The following is an 18,888-nucleotide window of genomic DNA, read 5'->3' on the forward strand; positions in this document are numbered from 1 at the left end:
ATAAAAGGTTAATTTCCAAAATCTATAAAGAACTTAATACAACTCTACACCACGCAGATAAACAACCCAATTAAAAAATGGACAAAGGACCTGAATAAACATTTCTCCTGAATTTCTTTGGATATATTTCCAGAAATGGGATTGCTGGATCATATGATAGCTGTATTCTTTTTGTGGAACATTATACTTATTTAAGACTGGCTACACCATTTTATCTTTCTACAACCAGTCCAAAAAAGTCCCAATTTCTCCATATCTTTGCCAACACATTAGTATTTGTCACCTATGCCCTTCCCCCAAAAACTAAGTACAGGAAAAACTCAAAATTTTATGAAGTAAATACTATGATTTACTGTTCTTTCTAGATAAACAGATGCATGAAAGATATAATTTGAAATAAATAGTTTGTCCAAGGTCACCCAGTAGTAGGTGGTGCAGTCAGGATCTAAACACTGTTAGTTTGGTCCCATTGTCCTCTCCCTGAGTCACTGTGCTAGGCTGCTTATGACATCATTGCCAGCACCTCAATCTATCACTTGTATCTGGTCTCAGAGTGTATGAGGAAATTCACATCCACTATCTCATGTAATGTAGCAAGAATAACCAGCGTCAAGAAAGAGAGGGGAAAAAAATCCCTGGATACCTGGTACAAAAGCACTCTTGCCAGCTGGAGAAACAACCCAGAGAGGTTAAGAAACTAATTCAAGATACAAGAGAAGTGGCAGAGGCCCTGGAATCTTCTGAGTGACTGAGTGAGGGTGATGGCTGAAGGAGACAGAGGACTGGGGTCTGACTTATTCTACTGGATCATGGGAGAATTCTCCTCTTCTGTTGTAATAAATTCTTATAAGATGTGGACCCTACTGGGGCCAAGGAGCCCACTCTGTTGATAGTGACAGAACACTTTCATTGGCCTTTACTCTTGGAGAAAGAGTAATGAATGATTATAATGACTTTAACCACAGGAGATAAGATTGAGAATTCATATTCTAGGAGGGACAAGACTCCTAGAAACGGCAGAGAAAAATATGTGCAAGTCTGTGCTGAAGGAGCATGCAAGCTTTTGTACTTTCTCTCTGGACACTAGCCACCTTGGTCCCTGCCCTTCTAATTAGAGTGACTCTTCTTTCCTCCATAATGAAACTCTTTGTCAACATGGTAAAAACAAGGGTAAGGGTGATGAGGACAAGATATAGATAGTGTCAAACTTCCCTTCTTGGTTGTTTCACACAGAGGAGTTGGTACTCAAAATATCATTTCTATGAATCTCCTTTCTTTTCTAAGGATAGTAGAGCAATAGTTAATGTGGGGTTCTGAGCAGATTGGAGAAGCTTCGTGTTTAAATTCTACTTAATTCAGTCATACTGAACCTCAGTTTCCTTCTCTATAAAAGTGATGCTAAGAACTGCCCACATTGAGTCATTGTTGGGGTGCTTAACTGCAGCCTTAGAATGGGCAGGGGAGAAGGCACAGCTTATACTAGAAAAGGAGGATCTGGACAGCTTCAATACACCACACAAGTTATTTTCTCTTCTGCATATAAGAAAATAGATCAAGTTCTGCAAATCAGGTCTCATCCATATCTTTCCTACCACCTTGCTGTTACTGCAGGTTCTTGAGAATGGGAAGGGAAGGGAGAAGGTACTGTACACATAATCTGGCTCTCCTTCCAGTATCCCAGCCATTGGTTTCACACACACTACAGAGCCTGTGGGGGCAAAGAGCAGCCTGGCATTTGGGGGGGGTGGGGCTTAGATGACCCACTGTCAGCCTCTGAACCTTGCACAGCCAAGTTCATGAAACACAGAGACAAATCAGTGCATTTTATAAGAGCTGACACTAGATGTGTTTGCTCTGTGCAAGGTCCACTTCACAAGCCTCAGGTCAGCAGTTTCTGGAGGAGACACACTCAACGCACTCTAAGACCCCGTCGAACTACCTGCGTTAGAAGGGAATTTCAGCCTTGAAAAGTCTGCCTTTCTCCTTTGTTCCTGGGGACACCTGTGAAGACCGATGTGGAGACAGTTCCCCAGGTAAGGACTCATACCCACCTTAAGTCCCCAAAAGGTAATAATTACTTTGTGGCATCCTCTGCACTTAAGTGACATTGATCAAAATGTTCATATTGTTTATGTTCAGTATCACCATATACCTGAGGAAAAGGAATAACTTCAACTTCATCATAAATCTGGCACCTTCTCTGTAAAGGGCAACTTGTTATGTACTACAAAAAATTTCTTGCAGGGTTCTGATCTGAACTGATAAGTGAAGGAGGAGAGATTTGGGCACTTTCTGGAAACAGGTGGATGAATGGAGCACTTACTGTGTGGGACACTGCAAACATGACTATTTAATCCTTCTGGTTATGGTATGGGGTTTTTTTTGGCTTGTTTTTCAATGGCTTTTACTTATATCATAAATTAATCATAAAGGAAAATATATCAATAGACCCTTTTTTTAAAAAGTATATTTTATTGATTATGTTGTTACAGTAGTCCCAATTTTTTCTTCCCTTTGCTTTCCTCTGCCCAGTATCCCCCTTCCCTCCAGCAATCCCACGCCCCTAAGTTCATGTCCATGGGTCATGCATATGTTCTTTGGCTTCACCCTTTCCTATATTATTCTTAACTTCCCCCTGTCTGTTTAGTACCAACCAATTATGCTTCTTAATCCTGCACCACATCCCCATTTCTCCCCCTCCACCCTCCCAGCTGATAACCCTGCAAGTGATCCCCATACCTATGATTCTGTTTCTATTCTGGTTTGCTTAGTTGGATTTTGTTTTTATTTTTTAGATTCAGTTGTTGATAGTTGTGAGTTTGTCGTCATTTTAATGTTCATAGTTTTGATCTTCTTTTTCTTAAGTAAGTCCCTTTGACATTTCATATAATAACAGCTTGGTCATGATGAACTCCTTTAGTTTTTTCTTGTCTGGGAAGCTCTTTTCGCCCTTTGATTCTAAATGATAGCTTTGCTGAGTAGGAGCAAAATTGCCTGCAAGGTTTCTTTTGAAAAATCGGCTGACAGTAGGTTTAGTTACCAGTAGGTAACTAACTGTTTTTCTCTTGCTGCTTTTAGGATTCTTTCTTTATCTTTAACTTTGGCATTTTAGTTACAATGTGTCTTAGAGTGGGCCTCTTTGCATCCATCTTGTTTGGGACTCTCTGTGCTTCCTATACTTGCATGTCTCTTTATTTCACCAAATTAGGGAAGTTTTCTTTCATTATATTTTCAAATAGATTTACAATTTCTTGCTCTTTTTCTTCTCCTTCTGGCACCCCTATGATTCAAAAGTTGGACCTCTTATAGTGGTCACAGAGGCTGCTTATACTATTCTCATTTTTAAAATTCTTTCTCCTTCTTTTTGTTCTGGTTGGTTGTCTTTATCTTCTTTATGTTCCAAGTCATTGATTTTATCCTTGGCTTCATCCACTCTACTGTTGTTTCCCTGTAAATTTTTCTTCATTTCAATTAGTGTACCCTTAACTTCTTACTAGATCTTTTTTTATACTGCTGAGGTCCTCACTAAGTTCCCTGAGCATCCTTATAACCAGTGTTTTGAACACCACATCTGACAGATTGCTTTTCTCCATTTCGTATAGTCCTTTTTCTGTTTTTTTTTTTTCTTCCCAGTTCTTTCATTTGGGCCGTGTTTCTTTGTCTCCTCATTTTGGCAGCCTCCCTGTGTTTGTTTCTACATTTTAAGTTGAACTGCTATGACTCCCTGTCTTGGTAGCATGGCATAATGTAGTAGGTGTCCTGTAGGGTTCAGTGGTATAGTCTCCACTATCACCCAAGATGGGTACTCAAGGTGTGCCCTTTGTGTGGGCTGAGTACACCCTCCTCTTGTAGTTGAGCCTTGATTGCTGTTGGCAGGTCAATGGGAGGGATTTACCCAGGCCAGTCAGCTGCAAGGACTGGCTGAGGCCACTGACCACCAACCTTGGCCCTCTGTAGAGGATAAGCTGTGCAAGGGCAGGGTGGCGGTATTCCAATGTGGTCTGTAACTATTTATTGGATGTGTAGGTTCTGGAGTTTCTCAGATGGGGCAGGCCAAGTGCAGCCCCCACCTGCGTTCCACCCAGGGCCACCCTGTATTATCTGTTAAGCAATCTGAGGTGGCTGCTACTTGTGCTGGGCTTGGATGTTCCCAGGCAAAGCCAAGCTGTGAACCTAGACTGGTTGCTGCTAATGCTGGGCCTTGGGCCATTTTGCAAAAGGGATGGAATCTGAGGCTCACTGAGGCCAACTATTGCTTATTTGAGGGGACTTAGGAAGTTATAAAACATGAGCCAAGACCAGCCACTCATATGGAAAAGCCACTGTTAACAGTTTGGTGGTCCCAGAAGTAGGGTGGGGCAGAGTGTCAGGGAGTCTCCAGGGTGCGGCAAACAGTGTTAGCCAGGTTGATGCATTCTCTGATATGGCACCTGCCCGCAGGCTCTGTGGTTCTGTAGGGAGAAGGTTCAGAAAAGGGACAATGTCATCTGCCCGCTTTTCTGTCTGGAAGAAGTCTGTCCCCCACATCTCACCTTGATGCCAGATACCACACTTCCTACCTGTGTGTCACTCATGCCTTTCAAGTTGCTACTCTGGTGCTGGATCTCAGAGGGAGTGAGTCTGAGTAAGTCTATGTGTGGGCTCTTTAACTGCTTGGGAATACAGAAGTTTCTTCCACTGACTCAATCCCTGCTGGTTTTTTTGCAGCCAGAAGTTATGGGGACTTATCTTCCTGGCACTGGAACCCTGGGCTGGGGGCCTGGTGTAAGGCTGGGACTCCTCATTCCAGAGATATCCCTCCCAAGTTTTTATCCATCATATGTGGGTGTAGTACCAGCCCATTCTGCTTCTCCTCATCTTCTGCCAGTCTGGATGGATGTGGTTTCTTTAATCAATAGTTGTTGGAATTCCATTCAATTCGATTTCTGATGGGTCTCACTGATGGTTTTTCTATAATTTAGTTATAATTTTGATGTGGTTGTGTGAGGAGGCAGGCTGTGTTTACCTATGCTGCCACTTTACTGAAAATCTCTAGGTTATTTTCTTCTTTTCTTGGCTGCCTTGAGAATTCTTTCTTTGTCATTAATTTTTGACAGTTTTAATGCGAAGTACCTTGAAGGTACAATTAGTTACATAGATTTCATGTTTTCTACAACCTAGCTAATTTTGAATGTTTTCTTTCCCTCAATAAAAACATCTAAACTGGTTACTTTCTTAATCTATCCTTGTGGTTTTCAACTGAGTCGTTTTTATATGAATCTTTAGATAGGAAAGGGAGACAATGTCCGTAATGTGTGCTAGTTCAGAGTTATGCTACATCCAGCACACCATCTTTTCATTTATTTTATAAACATGTGTGCTATGCAAACAATGTAACTAGTGAACACTTGTGGGAAAACTGAAAAAGTTACAGAAATGCTCTGTAATGTCCTAATTTTTCTTAACGATTGATAAAGCATGTCAACCACAAATTTTAAGGCTAGTTATCTTTTCAGTCTGCCTAACACTTAGGGGGAAACTACGATATAAAATGACTACTTACCAGTTTGGCAATTAACATTACCTCCTTGGGTTTCACACCTCCTAACTCGAATACACAGGAATACAGTTAATCCTGCAGTTAATCTATTCTTATCTCTAAGTAGCTTCTGGGTATTGACCATAACATCCTTTTTTCCATAACTGAGAACAGCTATGTCATAAAGTTTGTCTGCATGCCTCAACTTGTTATTTTTATCTGGAAAAAAGTCAGGTAGTGGGAAGACCAGATATTGAAGTTTTAGAAACGTGAAGTTGAAACCTGGTTCTGTAAACAAGCTAGCTGAGTGATTTTTGCACGTTACCTTGGCTTTCTGAACTGCTTGTCCCGCCCCCCCCCTTTGTAAAGCACGCTAAAATACCTATCTCATAGTGATGTTTTAAGGATAAGATGAAATAAAGCATCTTTATCACCTCAAAGCTATTCCTAGTTTCTAAAAACTCCCTGAAAGAGCTCAAGCATGTGTTTCCTTGAATCCTTGACAGTGACTAGATAGCACTCCACGTATCGCAGAAGCTCAGGGGATCCCAGGGAGAGCCTCAGGAGGAAGTTTCTAGCTTCTTCGTAACCATTTCACTGCTATTACTCTTTCAGAGAAGGAAAACTCTGATTCCAAAAAACCTCCGCTGCCTTGCGGCATACCTCTTCAGGGGAAAGGCTAAGGGAGTAAACCCCGACAGAAAATCCGGAGCCGGAGTCCCTAAGGCGGTTTGACGTTGTAGTCAACACCGGCAACTCCTGCGGCGCACCTGAAGCCAAGCTGTATTGACTCCGTCTTTCCCTTGGACCCTTCAGCTGCGAAGAGAGGGGGGGGGTCTGCTGCATGGGCAACAGCAGACCCTCCATATCACCCTGCCCAGGCTCTGTAGCTTCAGCTTCACTGGAGAGGACACTCCAGCGTCATCGCAAGATGTCGATTCAACAGGAAGGAGACAGATACCATGTCACTCCCGAGTCGGACTGCACAGCCATTCTCGGCGGTGCAGATAAGACTCTTAAGAAGCTACACCATCGTCTCTCGAGACGGACGGCTGCCGATGACGATGACCTTGAAGGCCATTTGGATTCAGGTAATTAGGTTTTCTGATTTCCACATATATTTGAGGATCTAATTATTTCCATTAGCTCAGAAGTTCTTATAAATTTTTTGTTTGAATAGACTCTCTGTGTCCTTCTCCCTCTCTCTCGTTCTTATAAGTTATTATTCTTATATTGCTCTTTCTGATAGAGTCAGATAGTTTTCATAGAGTTCTTTCATTTTTTTTAATGCTCAAGTCTCTTTTTCTTCCCTCTGCATCATTACTAGATTTTTATCTTCAATATCACTAATCCTTTCCTCCACCAGGTCTGCTCTATTTCCTATGCTTGCTAGTTAATTCTTGAGCTCTGTTATTGTATTCTTCATATCCAGAGTTTCTGTTTGATTATTTTTTAATATTTCAATCTTTTAGGTAAAGTATTCATTTGGTTCATTGATTTTTTTCTGAGCTCATTAAATTGTCTATTTGCATGTTCTAATATTATGAAATAGGAAGCATTTTAACTCAAGTGGGGGGAAGGAGGAAGAGGAAGAAGACAAAGGAGGAAGGAGGAGGAGGAATGAAGGGAAGGAAGAGAAGAGAGAGGAGGAAGAATGGCAGTAGTAATACAATAACATGTTCAGTACTTACTATACGTTAGAAACTCCTCTAAGCAATTATTTACTCATTTTAATGTATTAACTCATTTAATTCTTACAAAAATTCTGTTAGTGATATTATCGCATCTACCTTTGAAGAAACCAAGGTACAGACAGGCTAACTCAATTTCCCCAGGTTACACAGCTTATTACTTGTGGAATTGGGGGATCACTCATAACAACTAAATTTCAAAAGATGTTGTGTATTTCCAAGTGTGCTTGTTAGTCTAACATAAAACTAAGGGCTGGAGGCCATCAAAGTTTAAAAAAGTGAATTCAAAGTATTCGGAAAGTGCCCTCTGTGCTTTCTGCCATTCTTTTCCTTCCTTGGAGTTGATGAGGATTTTCATGAAGATGATACCAATAAATGGACACTGAACAGGGACCTGGCCATTAGCATAGAACTTGCTATTACTTGTTTCAGAATCTCCTCTAGTTTTCTCATTCCTGTTTTTGTTTTGTTTTGTTTTTTAATCTCTCTAGGCTAAGGTGTCTTCCATGATGTTCCCATTGCAAGGTGCCCAGATGCTTCAGACGCTGCAGAGATCCTTGAGAAAGAGCCTCCCTGAATCCTTTAAGGTGGCAATTGATGCGCAAAAGGTTTTTAGTGTTATATAGTGCCCTTTGTTTCTTTTTCCTTCATTTCTCTTGCCTGAAGAGATATATTTGCAAAAACATTGCTATGAGAAATGTATGAAATTTTGCTGCCTATATTTTCTTCTAGGACTCTTATGGCTTCACAACTTAACACTTGAGTCATTAATCCATTTTGAGTTCATTCTTGTGTATTGTGTAAGTTGGTGGTCTAGTGTCATTTTTTCATGTATGTGTCCAATTCTCCCAACACCATTTATTGAAGAGACTGTCTTATCCCCATTATATGTTCTTGCCTCCTCTGTGAAATATTAAAATATAAGTTTATTTCTGTTCTTTATTCTGTTTCATTAAACTATATTCATGTTCTTGTGCCAATACCATGCTATGTTGATTACTATGACCTTGTAGTATACTTGGATACCAGGTAGTATGATTCTTCCATTTATGTTTTTCTTTCTCAAGATTGCTGAGGCTGTTCAAATCTTTTATGGTTCCATGTAAATTTTTGATATATTTATTCTAGATCAGTGAGATATGACATTGGTATTTTAATAAGAATTGTGATGATTTGATAGATTGCTTTGGGTAGTATGGACATTTAATTATGTTAGTTTTTCCTCTTCATGAAGATAGTATATAGTCTTCCACTTATCTGTATCTTCCTCATTTTCTTTCTTCAGTATCTTAGAATTTTCTGAGTACAGGTCTTTCACTGAGTACATGTATTTTACCTCCTTGGGTAAATTTATTAATAGGTACCTTAATTTTTGTTGCAATAGGAAATGGAATTGTTTTCTTAATTTCTCCTTCTGGTTAGTCATTATTGGTGTATAAAATACCACCAGTTTCTGAATATTAATTTTGTGTCCTGCTACTTTGCTGAATTTACTTATTAGATATAGTAGGTTTTGGTGGAGTCTTTAGGGTTTTCTATATGCAATATCATGTCAACTGGGAATAATGACAGTTTTACTTCCTTCTTTCCAATTTGGATGCCATTTGTTCTTCTTTTTGTAAGATTGCTGTGGCTAGGATTTCCAGAATTATGCTGAACAACAGTGGTGAAAGTGGACATCCCCGTTTTGTTCCTGATTTTAAGGGAAATATTTTTAGTTTTTGCCCATTAAATATGATGTTGGATATAGGTTCATTGCAAAAGCATCCATCAACAAAATGGAAAGGGAACCCATTGGATGGGAGAATATATTTGCCAGTAATACATTTGATCAAGGTTAATTTTCAAAATATATTAAGAGCTTACACTACTCAACACCAAGAAGACAAGCACCCCAATTAAAAAATAATAAGTAAAGGACCTGAATAGACACTTCTCCAAAGATGACATACAGATGGCCCATATACATGTGAAAAAATGTTCAATGTCACTAATCATCAAAAGATGCAGATTAAACTCACAATGAGCTATCACCTCACTCTTGTCAGAATGGCTATCATTACTAAATCATCAGACAACTAGTGCTGGAGAGGATGTGTAGAAAAGGGACTCCTAGTGTGCTGTTGGTGGGGATGCGGACTGGTGTAGCCACTGTGGAAAGCAGGAGTTTCCTCAGAAAATTAAAAATAGAACTCTCTCATGACCCAGTGGTCCCACTTCTGGGAATATATCCAAAGAAGCCTGAAACACTTATTGTAAACCATATATGCACACTTTGTTTATTGCAGCATTATTTACAATAACCAAGATCTGGAAACAGCCCTAGTGCCCACCTGTAGATGAGTGAATAAAAGAACCCTGGTACCTTTCTCGTCTCGGCAGCCGTCCGTCTCGAGAGACGATGGTGTAGCTTCTTAAGAGTCTATCTGCACGGCTGAGAATGGCTGTGCAGTCCGACTCGGGAGTGACACAGTATCTGTCTCCTCCCGTGTTGAATCGACAACTTGTGATGACGCTGGAGTGTCCTCTCCAGTGAAGCTGAAGCTACAGAGCCTGGGCAGGGTGATATGGAGGGTCTGCTGTTGCCCATGCAGCAGACCCCCCCTCTCTTCGCAGCTGAAGGGTCCAAGGGAAAGACGGAGTCAATACAGCTTGGCTTCAGGTGCGCCGCAGGAGTTGCCGGTGTTGACTACAACGTCAAACCGCCTTAAGGACTCCGGCTCCGGATTTTCTGTCGGGGTTTACTCCCTTAGCCTTTCCCCTGAAGAGGTATGCCGCAAGGCAGCGGAGGTTTTTTGGAGTCAGAGTTTTCCTTCTCTGATGTGCCCTGACTGGAAGATTGAACCAGTGACACTTAGCTCGCAGGCCAACGCTCAATCCACTGAGCCAAACCAGCCAGGGGTCCTGGTACCTTTACACAATGAAATACTATTTTGCTATTAAAAAGGGTATCTTACCTTTTATGACAGTATAGATGGACCTGGAGATTATTATGCAAAGTGAAATAAGCTGGTCAGGGAAAGAAAATACCACATGATCTCACCTATATGTGGAATCTAATGAACAAAATAAACTGATGAACAAAAAAGGACCAAAGACATAGATACATGAAACAGATTGACACCTGTCAGAGGAGAGAAGGGTTGGGGGCCTGGATGAGGAAGGTGAAAGAATTAACCAAATATATATAGTGATACAGTGATAGCCAGGAGGAAAGGGGGTGAGGTCAGTGAAGGTGGATAAAGTGAAGGGGAAAATTGGGACAGAAAGAGACTTCACTTGGGGTGATGGATGTATGATGCAGTATGCAGATGATCTTTTGTTGAGCTGTACCCTTGAAACCTGTATGATTTTGTGAATCAATGTCACCCCAATAAAGCCAATAAAAAAGAACATTAGTGATTTCAAAAAAAAAGTGACAGCTGAAAATTTTGAGGGCAGTAAGAATAGAAAGTTTCTGTGAAAAAAGAGGAAAAATGACTAATATTTATTGAGCACCAATGTTGTGCCAGGCACTATTCCATGTTTTCTGTCACTTGATATCATTACCTCCCTATAAGATATTTGTTTATGTTCATGTCACTGATGAGAAGATGGAGGCTCGGTTAAGTGACTTTCCCGACATCACACAAAGTGTGAGTTGCAGTGCTTGGTATGATCATAGGTGTGCCTGAGCCCTACCACGGCCTTTTGTTCTGTGCTCTGTGATTCAGAGAGTATTTCCCTCCTCCCTTTCCAAGGAATGTTTGATCGTAACACTGAAAATTTGTCCAGAATTCCCATCCAAACTTGAAACTACATATTAAGGTTTAATTTGTTCTTATTAAAAGATTACTTTGCCAGGTAAGAAGTTTAAAATCATCATGAGTCTTCTTCAGAATTCCAATTTTGAGTTAAATTTTCCAGTTGCTCTGAACTTATTGCATATCAGACTATGTTGTGGCTGACTCCCAATATCTCCCTTAACCTAGTGCAATTGATCAGAAATCTCAGGATCAAATAAAAGCATATGCATAAATACCTACATCCACAACTACAGAAATGGAACTCTAATGATAGACTTGGGTCCTGGCTTGTGCTTTTCTTTAACAACCAAAGGGATAGGGTCCACTCCAGTGGAAGCTAAGTGAAATTCTGTATGTATATTTAGAGGACAACCCTTTTCCCTGAAAAATTTTTTTCATAGAAATACAAACTAGTTTGGTAGTGTTTTATAAGACACTCCTAGAAGATTTATTCATTTTAGGTAGGATAAATGCACTCACATTCCTTCCTTCCTAATAGATTCAGTGTTCTCTTTTTTCACTATAAAGAATATATTTACATTATTTTATTTGCAGATCCATTGGCTTTATTTTAATTTATTAGAAATAGACTGATGGAATCACTTATCTGTTCTATAGTTACTACCAAAAATAAATGGCTTCAAATCAGCTGATCTAAAACTAAATTCACCACTTTGATAGATCACCCTAACTTTAATTTCTATTACCTAATATTTAACTGCTTTTAATGGATAATCCTTAATACTAAGACAACCTCTGAGAGAGACAGTCAATGTTTCTAAATGTTACATCAGTTATCTGTGGACATTTGCCAAAGACATTTTTTTATGGTGAGTAGCTATTTTTAAAAATTCTTCAGGCTTAAATGACTTTCTTTCATGCTTTATAGTGTAGAATACTGTGATTTCAGTTTCTTTTTATTCCTTGTGTTATGTGAATGCCATACATTTTGAGAAAACTCTAGGTGCTTCCAGGTGTCCTTTCTTGGATCATCTGGGATTAGATACGGTGGCCCTCTTGACTTCCTAACTTTCATGAAGGAATGGTGTTCCTCTTCTTTGGTTGCATATTAAAGACATACTTTTCCCCTAACTGAATCTAGGATATTTGTATGCCAGACACTTTCAGTGGACGTTTAACTTAGAACTCAATACTTAGTTGTGTCTCAGTGAGGAAAAGTTCATCCATTTTTCTAAGTGTTCAGTATTAAATACCGTTTATCACATCTGTCATCTCCACTTGAGTCAGCTTAGAGTAGATGCCTGACTTAACTGTGTTCTGAGTTCAGCAGGGAAAAAAAAGAGTTCTTAATGAACTAGGCCATGGGAATAAGGAACAGTAGCTAAACTACACTGAATTTCTATATCAAGCCTCCACTCATGGCTGAGAACAAAATAAATTCAGAGAAAGCAGTCAATTTAGAGAGACTTATTCCCCTTCTATTTCTCTCTGGTCCAACATCAATAGCTCATATGGGGAGGAGGGTGGCAGTGGGGAAGGACACTGGTATAGTCCTTAGACATCATCTTTCCATGGTGAAAACCATTGAAGTGTATACGTATCATCTTTTAGGTCTTGGTCATTGGCATGTTTCCGTGTTAGCATCTGTGGAGGCTTGGTGTTCACAGTCAGCATGAGGCCCATGTTGGTACCCGTTGCTGCATCCCCCCAACCTTCCAAACCTCAACAGAATTAATGTTCACCTGCTCAGCCTCTCTCATTCTCTCCTCACGATGCTGTCTCTCTCTCAATAGCTTGCACAATACGGTGAGTGTAGAGATTCAAGGTTGGTCCCAGCCTATGGGACCCCACAGCCCATTCTCTTGAGCATTTTTCTGCATCTTCTGCTTGTTCATTTAACGTTTTCAGAGAGTAATATGGACATATATGTTAAAGAGTTGTAAGCATATTCTTCAAACAAGAAATTACCATTCTGTATAGTCTAAGAAAATATCAGGTGTCCATGTAGAGACTTCTGTGGAAGCACGTTCTATGCAGAATTAGTTGTTAAAGTGAAAAGCTGGAAACAGCTGAAATGACCATCAACAGGCAAGTGAATAAATAAAAGTGTGATATTTTCATGTCATGAAATTCTATGCAGCCATTTAAAAATAATTGAAAATTTTTGTGTTTATGAACCTATAAATATGTCCACCATATATTCAGTGAGGGGGAAACATGATGCATCAGATTATTTTATTATTGTAAAATTGTATGTCTCTAGCTGTATTAATAAGAGAAAGCCTGCAAACAGGTAAGATGAACTCCTAAAATAGTAGTAGTCTTAAATCATTAATTTTATTTGTCTTAATATTCTATTATATGTATGTATGATTCATATTGGAGAAGATGGAAAAACTTTTCAATTTGAGGTAAAAAATAAATAAAGTGGTATTGAATATAGGGAGATTGACTAGATTCCTAATTTGGCCTTAATCCACCATAAAATCTTATGATTTCATAGAAATGCTCTTTGTCCTGATCAAACAGGGCCCTTTGCCAGCTCTTCCTAATAAGCCGACCCTCTCAATTTCTCGGGACCCTGCAGGTTTACGGGACGGTCTACCACATGAACCAGGGAAACCCATTCAAGCTAAAGGCCCTGGTGGACCAGTGGCCTGACTTTAATACAGTGGTTGTCCGCCCTCAGGAGCAGGTAAGGTGGCAGATGTAGGACGCGTGCACTTCTGTTTGCTGTCTGTGCCTGCCATGCGGCTGGCAATGTAGAGCCGGGGACACAGAAATGTATGTCAGTGATGGTGAACGAGTCCTTGTGCTCAAGGAGCTCACAGCCTGGAGGAAGAGGTAGAAGAGCAAGTATATTACAACTGAGTACAAAGTGTGTAAGAACAGGAGATGCACGACATGCAGAAGTAGCGCAGACAAACGCGGGTTAAACCACGGCGCCTGCTGACGGCGGTCACAGGGTGAGGTCAGAGGCACATCTCAGTGGGCATTTCACCGGAACTGCGTCTGTAGGTAATTATCTGTTAGTTAGGCTGACAAGGAAAAGAGGGCACAGCAAGGGCCAAGACAGGAAGGTGGGAAACAGGGCAGTAAGCGGGGGCGATCCTAAAAGGCAAATTCATGACACCAGAATTTCCACATACATTTTGGGGAACATTCAGAAATTGGTGCAACTCAATTTTAAAGCCCAAAATTCTAAACTCACTTTAAAACATCCAGTGAAATGATACATTTATAAAAATGCAACTAGTATACCTTTCAGACAAATAAAACTTGTTTTAAAACCACTAAATTAAACAATACATAAGTAATTTATATTAATAATAAATATAGAAGTAAAATAAAAGTGTATAATAAACAAATTTTCTTATCTTTTATCCTAATGGGACTTTAAATGTGTTAGTGGTATCATTGATGACCTGTGTGTGTGTTGTTACATTTTCTAGCTATATTTTAAGAAGGCTTTCTAATTCTGCACTAGTCATTGTCAGATAGCCTGGCTCTGAGAAATCACCCGGAGACCACTGGGGGATCAGGCAACTGGCTTATTGAGGGAAAGGGGTGGACAGAAGAGGACACTCCCTGACCAACTCAAGGGCCCGTAGGAGCAAGGGAATGGGGGAGCAGAGACTTCCGGTCCACCTCAGTGGCCCATAGGAATTGCTGCCTGGACTTCTGCAAACGCTCTTTTTATATTTGCCAAACACATACATTCATGAGGGTGAGTTTGCTTTTTTACTATTCAATAGGTTATTTACATCCTTTTGCTTTTCCCCCACCAGGTTAGTTAGCATATTGGGCTAGGCCTATTAACATTTCCTCTGGGAACTGGCTAGGACCAGGTTGATTGGCATACGGTTGATTTGCCTATGTCAGAAGTCCAAGTGGGTGTTCTAGCTGCCTCCGTGTTCTGACAGTCATGGTAATATTTTTCTGGGCCTCCTTCCTTTTAATAATCTCAACTGTTATTTAATAATTTAAGGGGATCTTTCTAAATAAGTGGGTTTTTTTTTTTGTTCTTCTGAAACTACAATTTAACTACAGTATTGCTTTAAGAAAACCTGTCTAACCAGTTTTCAACTTCTTTAGCTTCATTAAGTATAAATGGAGATCTTAATCCAGAGTTCTGTAGCCAAATTAAATACTGTCATGTTTATATTTTTTTGTGCACTGCAATTATTTGAACTGTAGTAAAATTTATTCTTGCAACAGAAGCTTTTCTTTGTCCATTGCATGTCCCTTCTTCCTGTTGAAGATGATAGAAATACAGAAGAATGCTTTCTAAATAGGTGTGTCTTTGTTTGATTTACAATTTTAATGCAATACATGTGTAGAAAATAGTATCGTTCTGCCACATTACATCATAGATTGAATAATTCAGTTTCTCATCTTTATCTTATGATTGAAATGAGTCAGAAATAATTGTAAGGCACAAAAAAGAACCCTAAAATTTTAGTACTTAAAAATATCATGGTGTAATGAAATTTTTAAAAAAATTTGCAATGATGAACTACATGGAATTTTCTTTATTTCTTTTTCTCCAACAACAGGAGATGGTAGATGACTTCGATCACTATACCAATACTTACCAGATCTACTCCAAGGACCCCAAGAACTGTGAGGAATTGCTTGGCTCACCGGAAGTCATCAACTGGAAACAGCATTTGCAGATCCAAAGTAAGAAAGGCGAATGGGAAGTGTGCTGACTCACTTCTCGGTCTTGAACAGTTTCCCCTATAATTTGTATCTCCTTTCTCCACACTCCAGACCCTAGCTGCTGTCAGTTTTGATTCAGCTCGACACTACTTCTAAAGGGGAAAACACATCCTCAAAGCCTGCAAACAGTGGGCTTCATGTAGGAAAACATAATATAACGCCTCGAGCCAAGAATTTATGGTATATTTTGCAGACATCGGGTGCCAGAGCATAACTTCCCCAGGTGCCTTCCCTGCCACCTGGGATAAGAATGACAACTTGTGCGGTGAAGCTCCTCCCAGATCATGAAGGAAAACTGTCATGGTTATGAGCTTGCCCTACAGAATCAGACTTCCTATGATGGCATTTGTCTGTTACTTGCTATGTAAACCTAGCCACATGATTTATCCTTGCTGAGATCATTAATACAAATGAAGATAATAATAGTACCTAAAACACAAGGAGTGTTGAAAAGATTGAATAATATCTTGAATGGGAATTGCTTAGCACAATATCTGAATGTGTCAATTAACTTCCACTGCAAAGCAAACCTTGTAAATCTGTGAATCAACATTTGGGGTGGGCTTTGCAAGGCAGTTCTATTGGTTTCATTTAGGTTTTCTCAAGCAGCTGCACTCTGTTAACAGCTGGACTACGGGCTGGTTGCTCTAGCATGGCCTCACTCACATGTGTGAATGAGGTTTCTGGCTATTGGTGACAGCATGATAGGAGCACAAGTCCTCAGCAGGCTAGCCCAAGTCTGTTCATATGGTGTTGGTCTCAAGGTAATCAGGAACACAAAGGATGGACAACCCCAATGTGCAAGCACTCGTCAGCCTCTCCCTGCATTAAATTTACTGTTTCCCATGGCAAAAGCTAGTCATATGACCAAGGTCAGATGCAATGCAGGTGGGGACAAGTCCAGGGAGTGGAAACAAAGAGGGGTGGGCAAATTGTGGGTCATTCCTGCAGCAATCTAGCACATGGGGAACATAGTAAATGCCCAACAGATGTTGGCTACTCTTGTTTTTATAACTCATCTCCTGTGATGATCAAAACTTCGTGATCATGTAGCCCAGAAATCTTTGTTCCAGTCTTGGTATTGCCACAACTGGTGTGACCATAGCTTAATAAACTTCTGGGCATATTCATTGCACAAATCCTCGCTATGTGGCCCCAGTCATACAACACCAGCACGGAGCCAGAATCAAGGTTGTCAGACTGTAAATGCAGACACTTTCTACTCCACTGGAGAGCTTCTTCACAGAATGTCCTGAATCACGACATCTCTTCTGAAAATCCCGTCTAGGTTCACAGCCCAGCCTGAATGAGGTGATACAAAATCTTGCAGCCACAAAATCCTTCAAAGCTGAACAAACACAGTGCTTTCTCTATGCGGGGCTTGACACTGTGAAGAAACTGATCCCTTCCCTGTTGGATGTAAAGAACTTACCACCTGGCGATGGCAAACCCAAGTCCATGTAAGTCTGATAAATTCTCGGCACCACTCACAACTTTCATTCCTGAAGTATCCTCCCAGCTTCTCTTCCTGCTTTCACTCTGGCTTGCCTACAGTCAATAGTCTTCAAAGCAGGCGGAATAATCATTTGTAGAAATGTAACTTAGACAATGGAAATATGAAGAAATATAATAAATACTCATAAACATTACTTTTCTCTTGGAACCTCCACAGCAATCAAGAAATGTTTAAACTTTCATCCCTGGATGTCACCCACGCTGCCCTGGTGAATAAATTCTGGCATTTTGGTGGCAATGAGAGAAGCCAGAGATTCATCGAGCGCTGTATCCAGAACTTCCACACCTTCAGTGTGCTGGGGCCCAAGGGGACCCCTGTGTCCTGGACCCTAATGGACCAGACAGGAGAGACGCGGATGGCAGGCACCGTGCCTGAGTACCGGTCCCAGGGCCTTGTCTCCTATGTCATCTATACCCAGATCCAAGCTCTGACCAAACTTGGCTTCCCGTTGTACTCTCACACGGACAAGAAGAACAAAATTATGCAAAAAACGATTTACAATCTGCATTCTATCCAGATGCCCTGCTCCTGGAATCAGTGGCACTGCGTGCCTGTGTGAAGTGTCAGGGGGGCTCAGGCACGTGGCTGGAACAGTGGGTAGATGAGGACAGAGAACGAATAAATGGTAACTGTAATCATCATAAAGGATTGGTCTCTGGGAAGCAGTGTGAATGGTCCATCATTGTGGTCCCTGCACTCGAGTCTCTCACTGATGGGCTTCCCTTAGATTTCTCAGTGTGGAGCAACCCAAAGAACTCCGCATTGTTTGGTTCCCCTCACTTCCGGGGATCTCCAAGACACTTTCATCAGCTGCATGTTGCCCAAATGGCTTCCTTGGAATTTCTAATGATGAGTCAGTAGAGCCTTGCCAAATTTTTCAGGGAGGGGTAATATTTCCTGGGAATTATGACTCATTTTTTTCTCTTTCTACGGCTTTTCTCTTAATAATCAGCAAGTGGACCATGCTCATTAGGTCTGTACAGATTATCCTCTATTCTGATTGCTGCTTTATCAGGACACGAAACAATTATACACAAATATGTATGAAGCATTAGGTTAAACATAATGTACATGATATAGCAGGGAGTGCTACTAAGAAAAAGTTTTACTCATATTAGCTTGTCCTGTCCTCCCTCTACACCAGGGAAAATGATTCAATGTTTTTTTTCTAAAACCAGAGCTTCCTAAATTCACAAAAACCACATAACAATAAAAAAAATTGATTGTACAAATTGAAGTAAAGTGATTCAATGGGAAGATTGGACTGAGTTTATGGAGAGTGGGAGGACCCAGACCCAAGGAGGGAGATATTTATTGAGAAGGGATACAAGTTGAGGAGGAGGGCAGTACAGCAGGGGTACCTACTGTTTCATTTCACCTGGACACATTGTTTCAGGAGACCCAGCTTCTACATAGTTCAGGCGATAGCCTCACGGGTGAGTCTGGTTGGTGGTTGGAGGGATATTTCTCCTGGTTGGAACAGGGTAGTGGGGAGATTTTCCTGCCCCAACATTTCAAGAGAAACAGCACTAAACCTCAGCTCTGTGCTACAAAGAGAGCACTGGACTGAGGTGACCACTCAGATTAGGAACCTGTTCCCTTTTGGTCCTTCTCCATCTGGAATTAGGCTATAGAACTGGGCATGAAGCCAACACACACAGAAAAACCACTGAACGAGGTTTAATTTCTTGGCCA

The 18,888-nt window shown here is 40.6% G+C and overlaps 1 protein-coding gene across 1 annotated transcript; it reads left to right on the plus strand.

The window, feature by feature from the left end:
- The first annotated feature begins 1,834 nt into the window (after positions 1 to 1,834).
- Positions 1,835 to 18,425, plus strand: LOC150017740 (glycine N-acyltransferase-like). The gene is made up of 6 exons (XM_090267495.1): positions 1,835 to 2,033; positions 7,701 to 7,796; positions 13,543 to 13,650; positions 15,512 to 15,638; positions 16,966 to 17,137; positions 17,350 to 18,425. Exons 2-6 carry the CDS (start codon positions 7,716 to 7,718, stop codon positions 17,750 to 17,752), a joined length of 891 nt encoding a protein of 296 aa, XP_090123621.1. The 5' UTR covers positions 1,835 to 2,033; positions 7,701 to 7,715; the 3' UTR covers positions 17,753 to 18,425.
- Positions 18,426 to 18,888: the final 463 nt, after the last annotated feature.

The sequence above is a fragment of the Furipterus horrens genome, unplaced genomic scaffold (genome assembly GCF_987537825.1).
Source record: "Furipterus horrens unplaced genomic scaffold, mFurHor1.1.pri manual_scaffold_2, whole genome shotgun sequence".
Classification (NCBI taxonomy): Eukaryota; Metazoa; Chordata; class Mammalia; order Chiroptera; family Furipteridae; genus Furipterus; species Furipterus horrens.

Coding starts and splice junctions, on each gene's coding strand:
- LOC150017740 (XM_090267495.1), top strand. CDS start 7,716: ATGATGTTCCCATTGCAAGGTGCCCAGATGCTTCAGACGCTGCAGAGA. Junction 13,651..15,511: donor TTGTCCGCCCTCAGGAGCAG/GTAAGGTGGCAG, acceptor CTCCAACAACAG/GAGATGGTAGATGACTTCGA. Junction 15,639..16,965: donor ACAGCATTTGCAGATCCAAA/GTAAGAAAGGCG, acceptor AATCCCGTCTAG/GTTCACAGCCCAGCCTGAAT.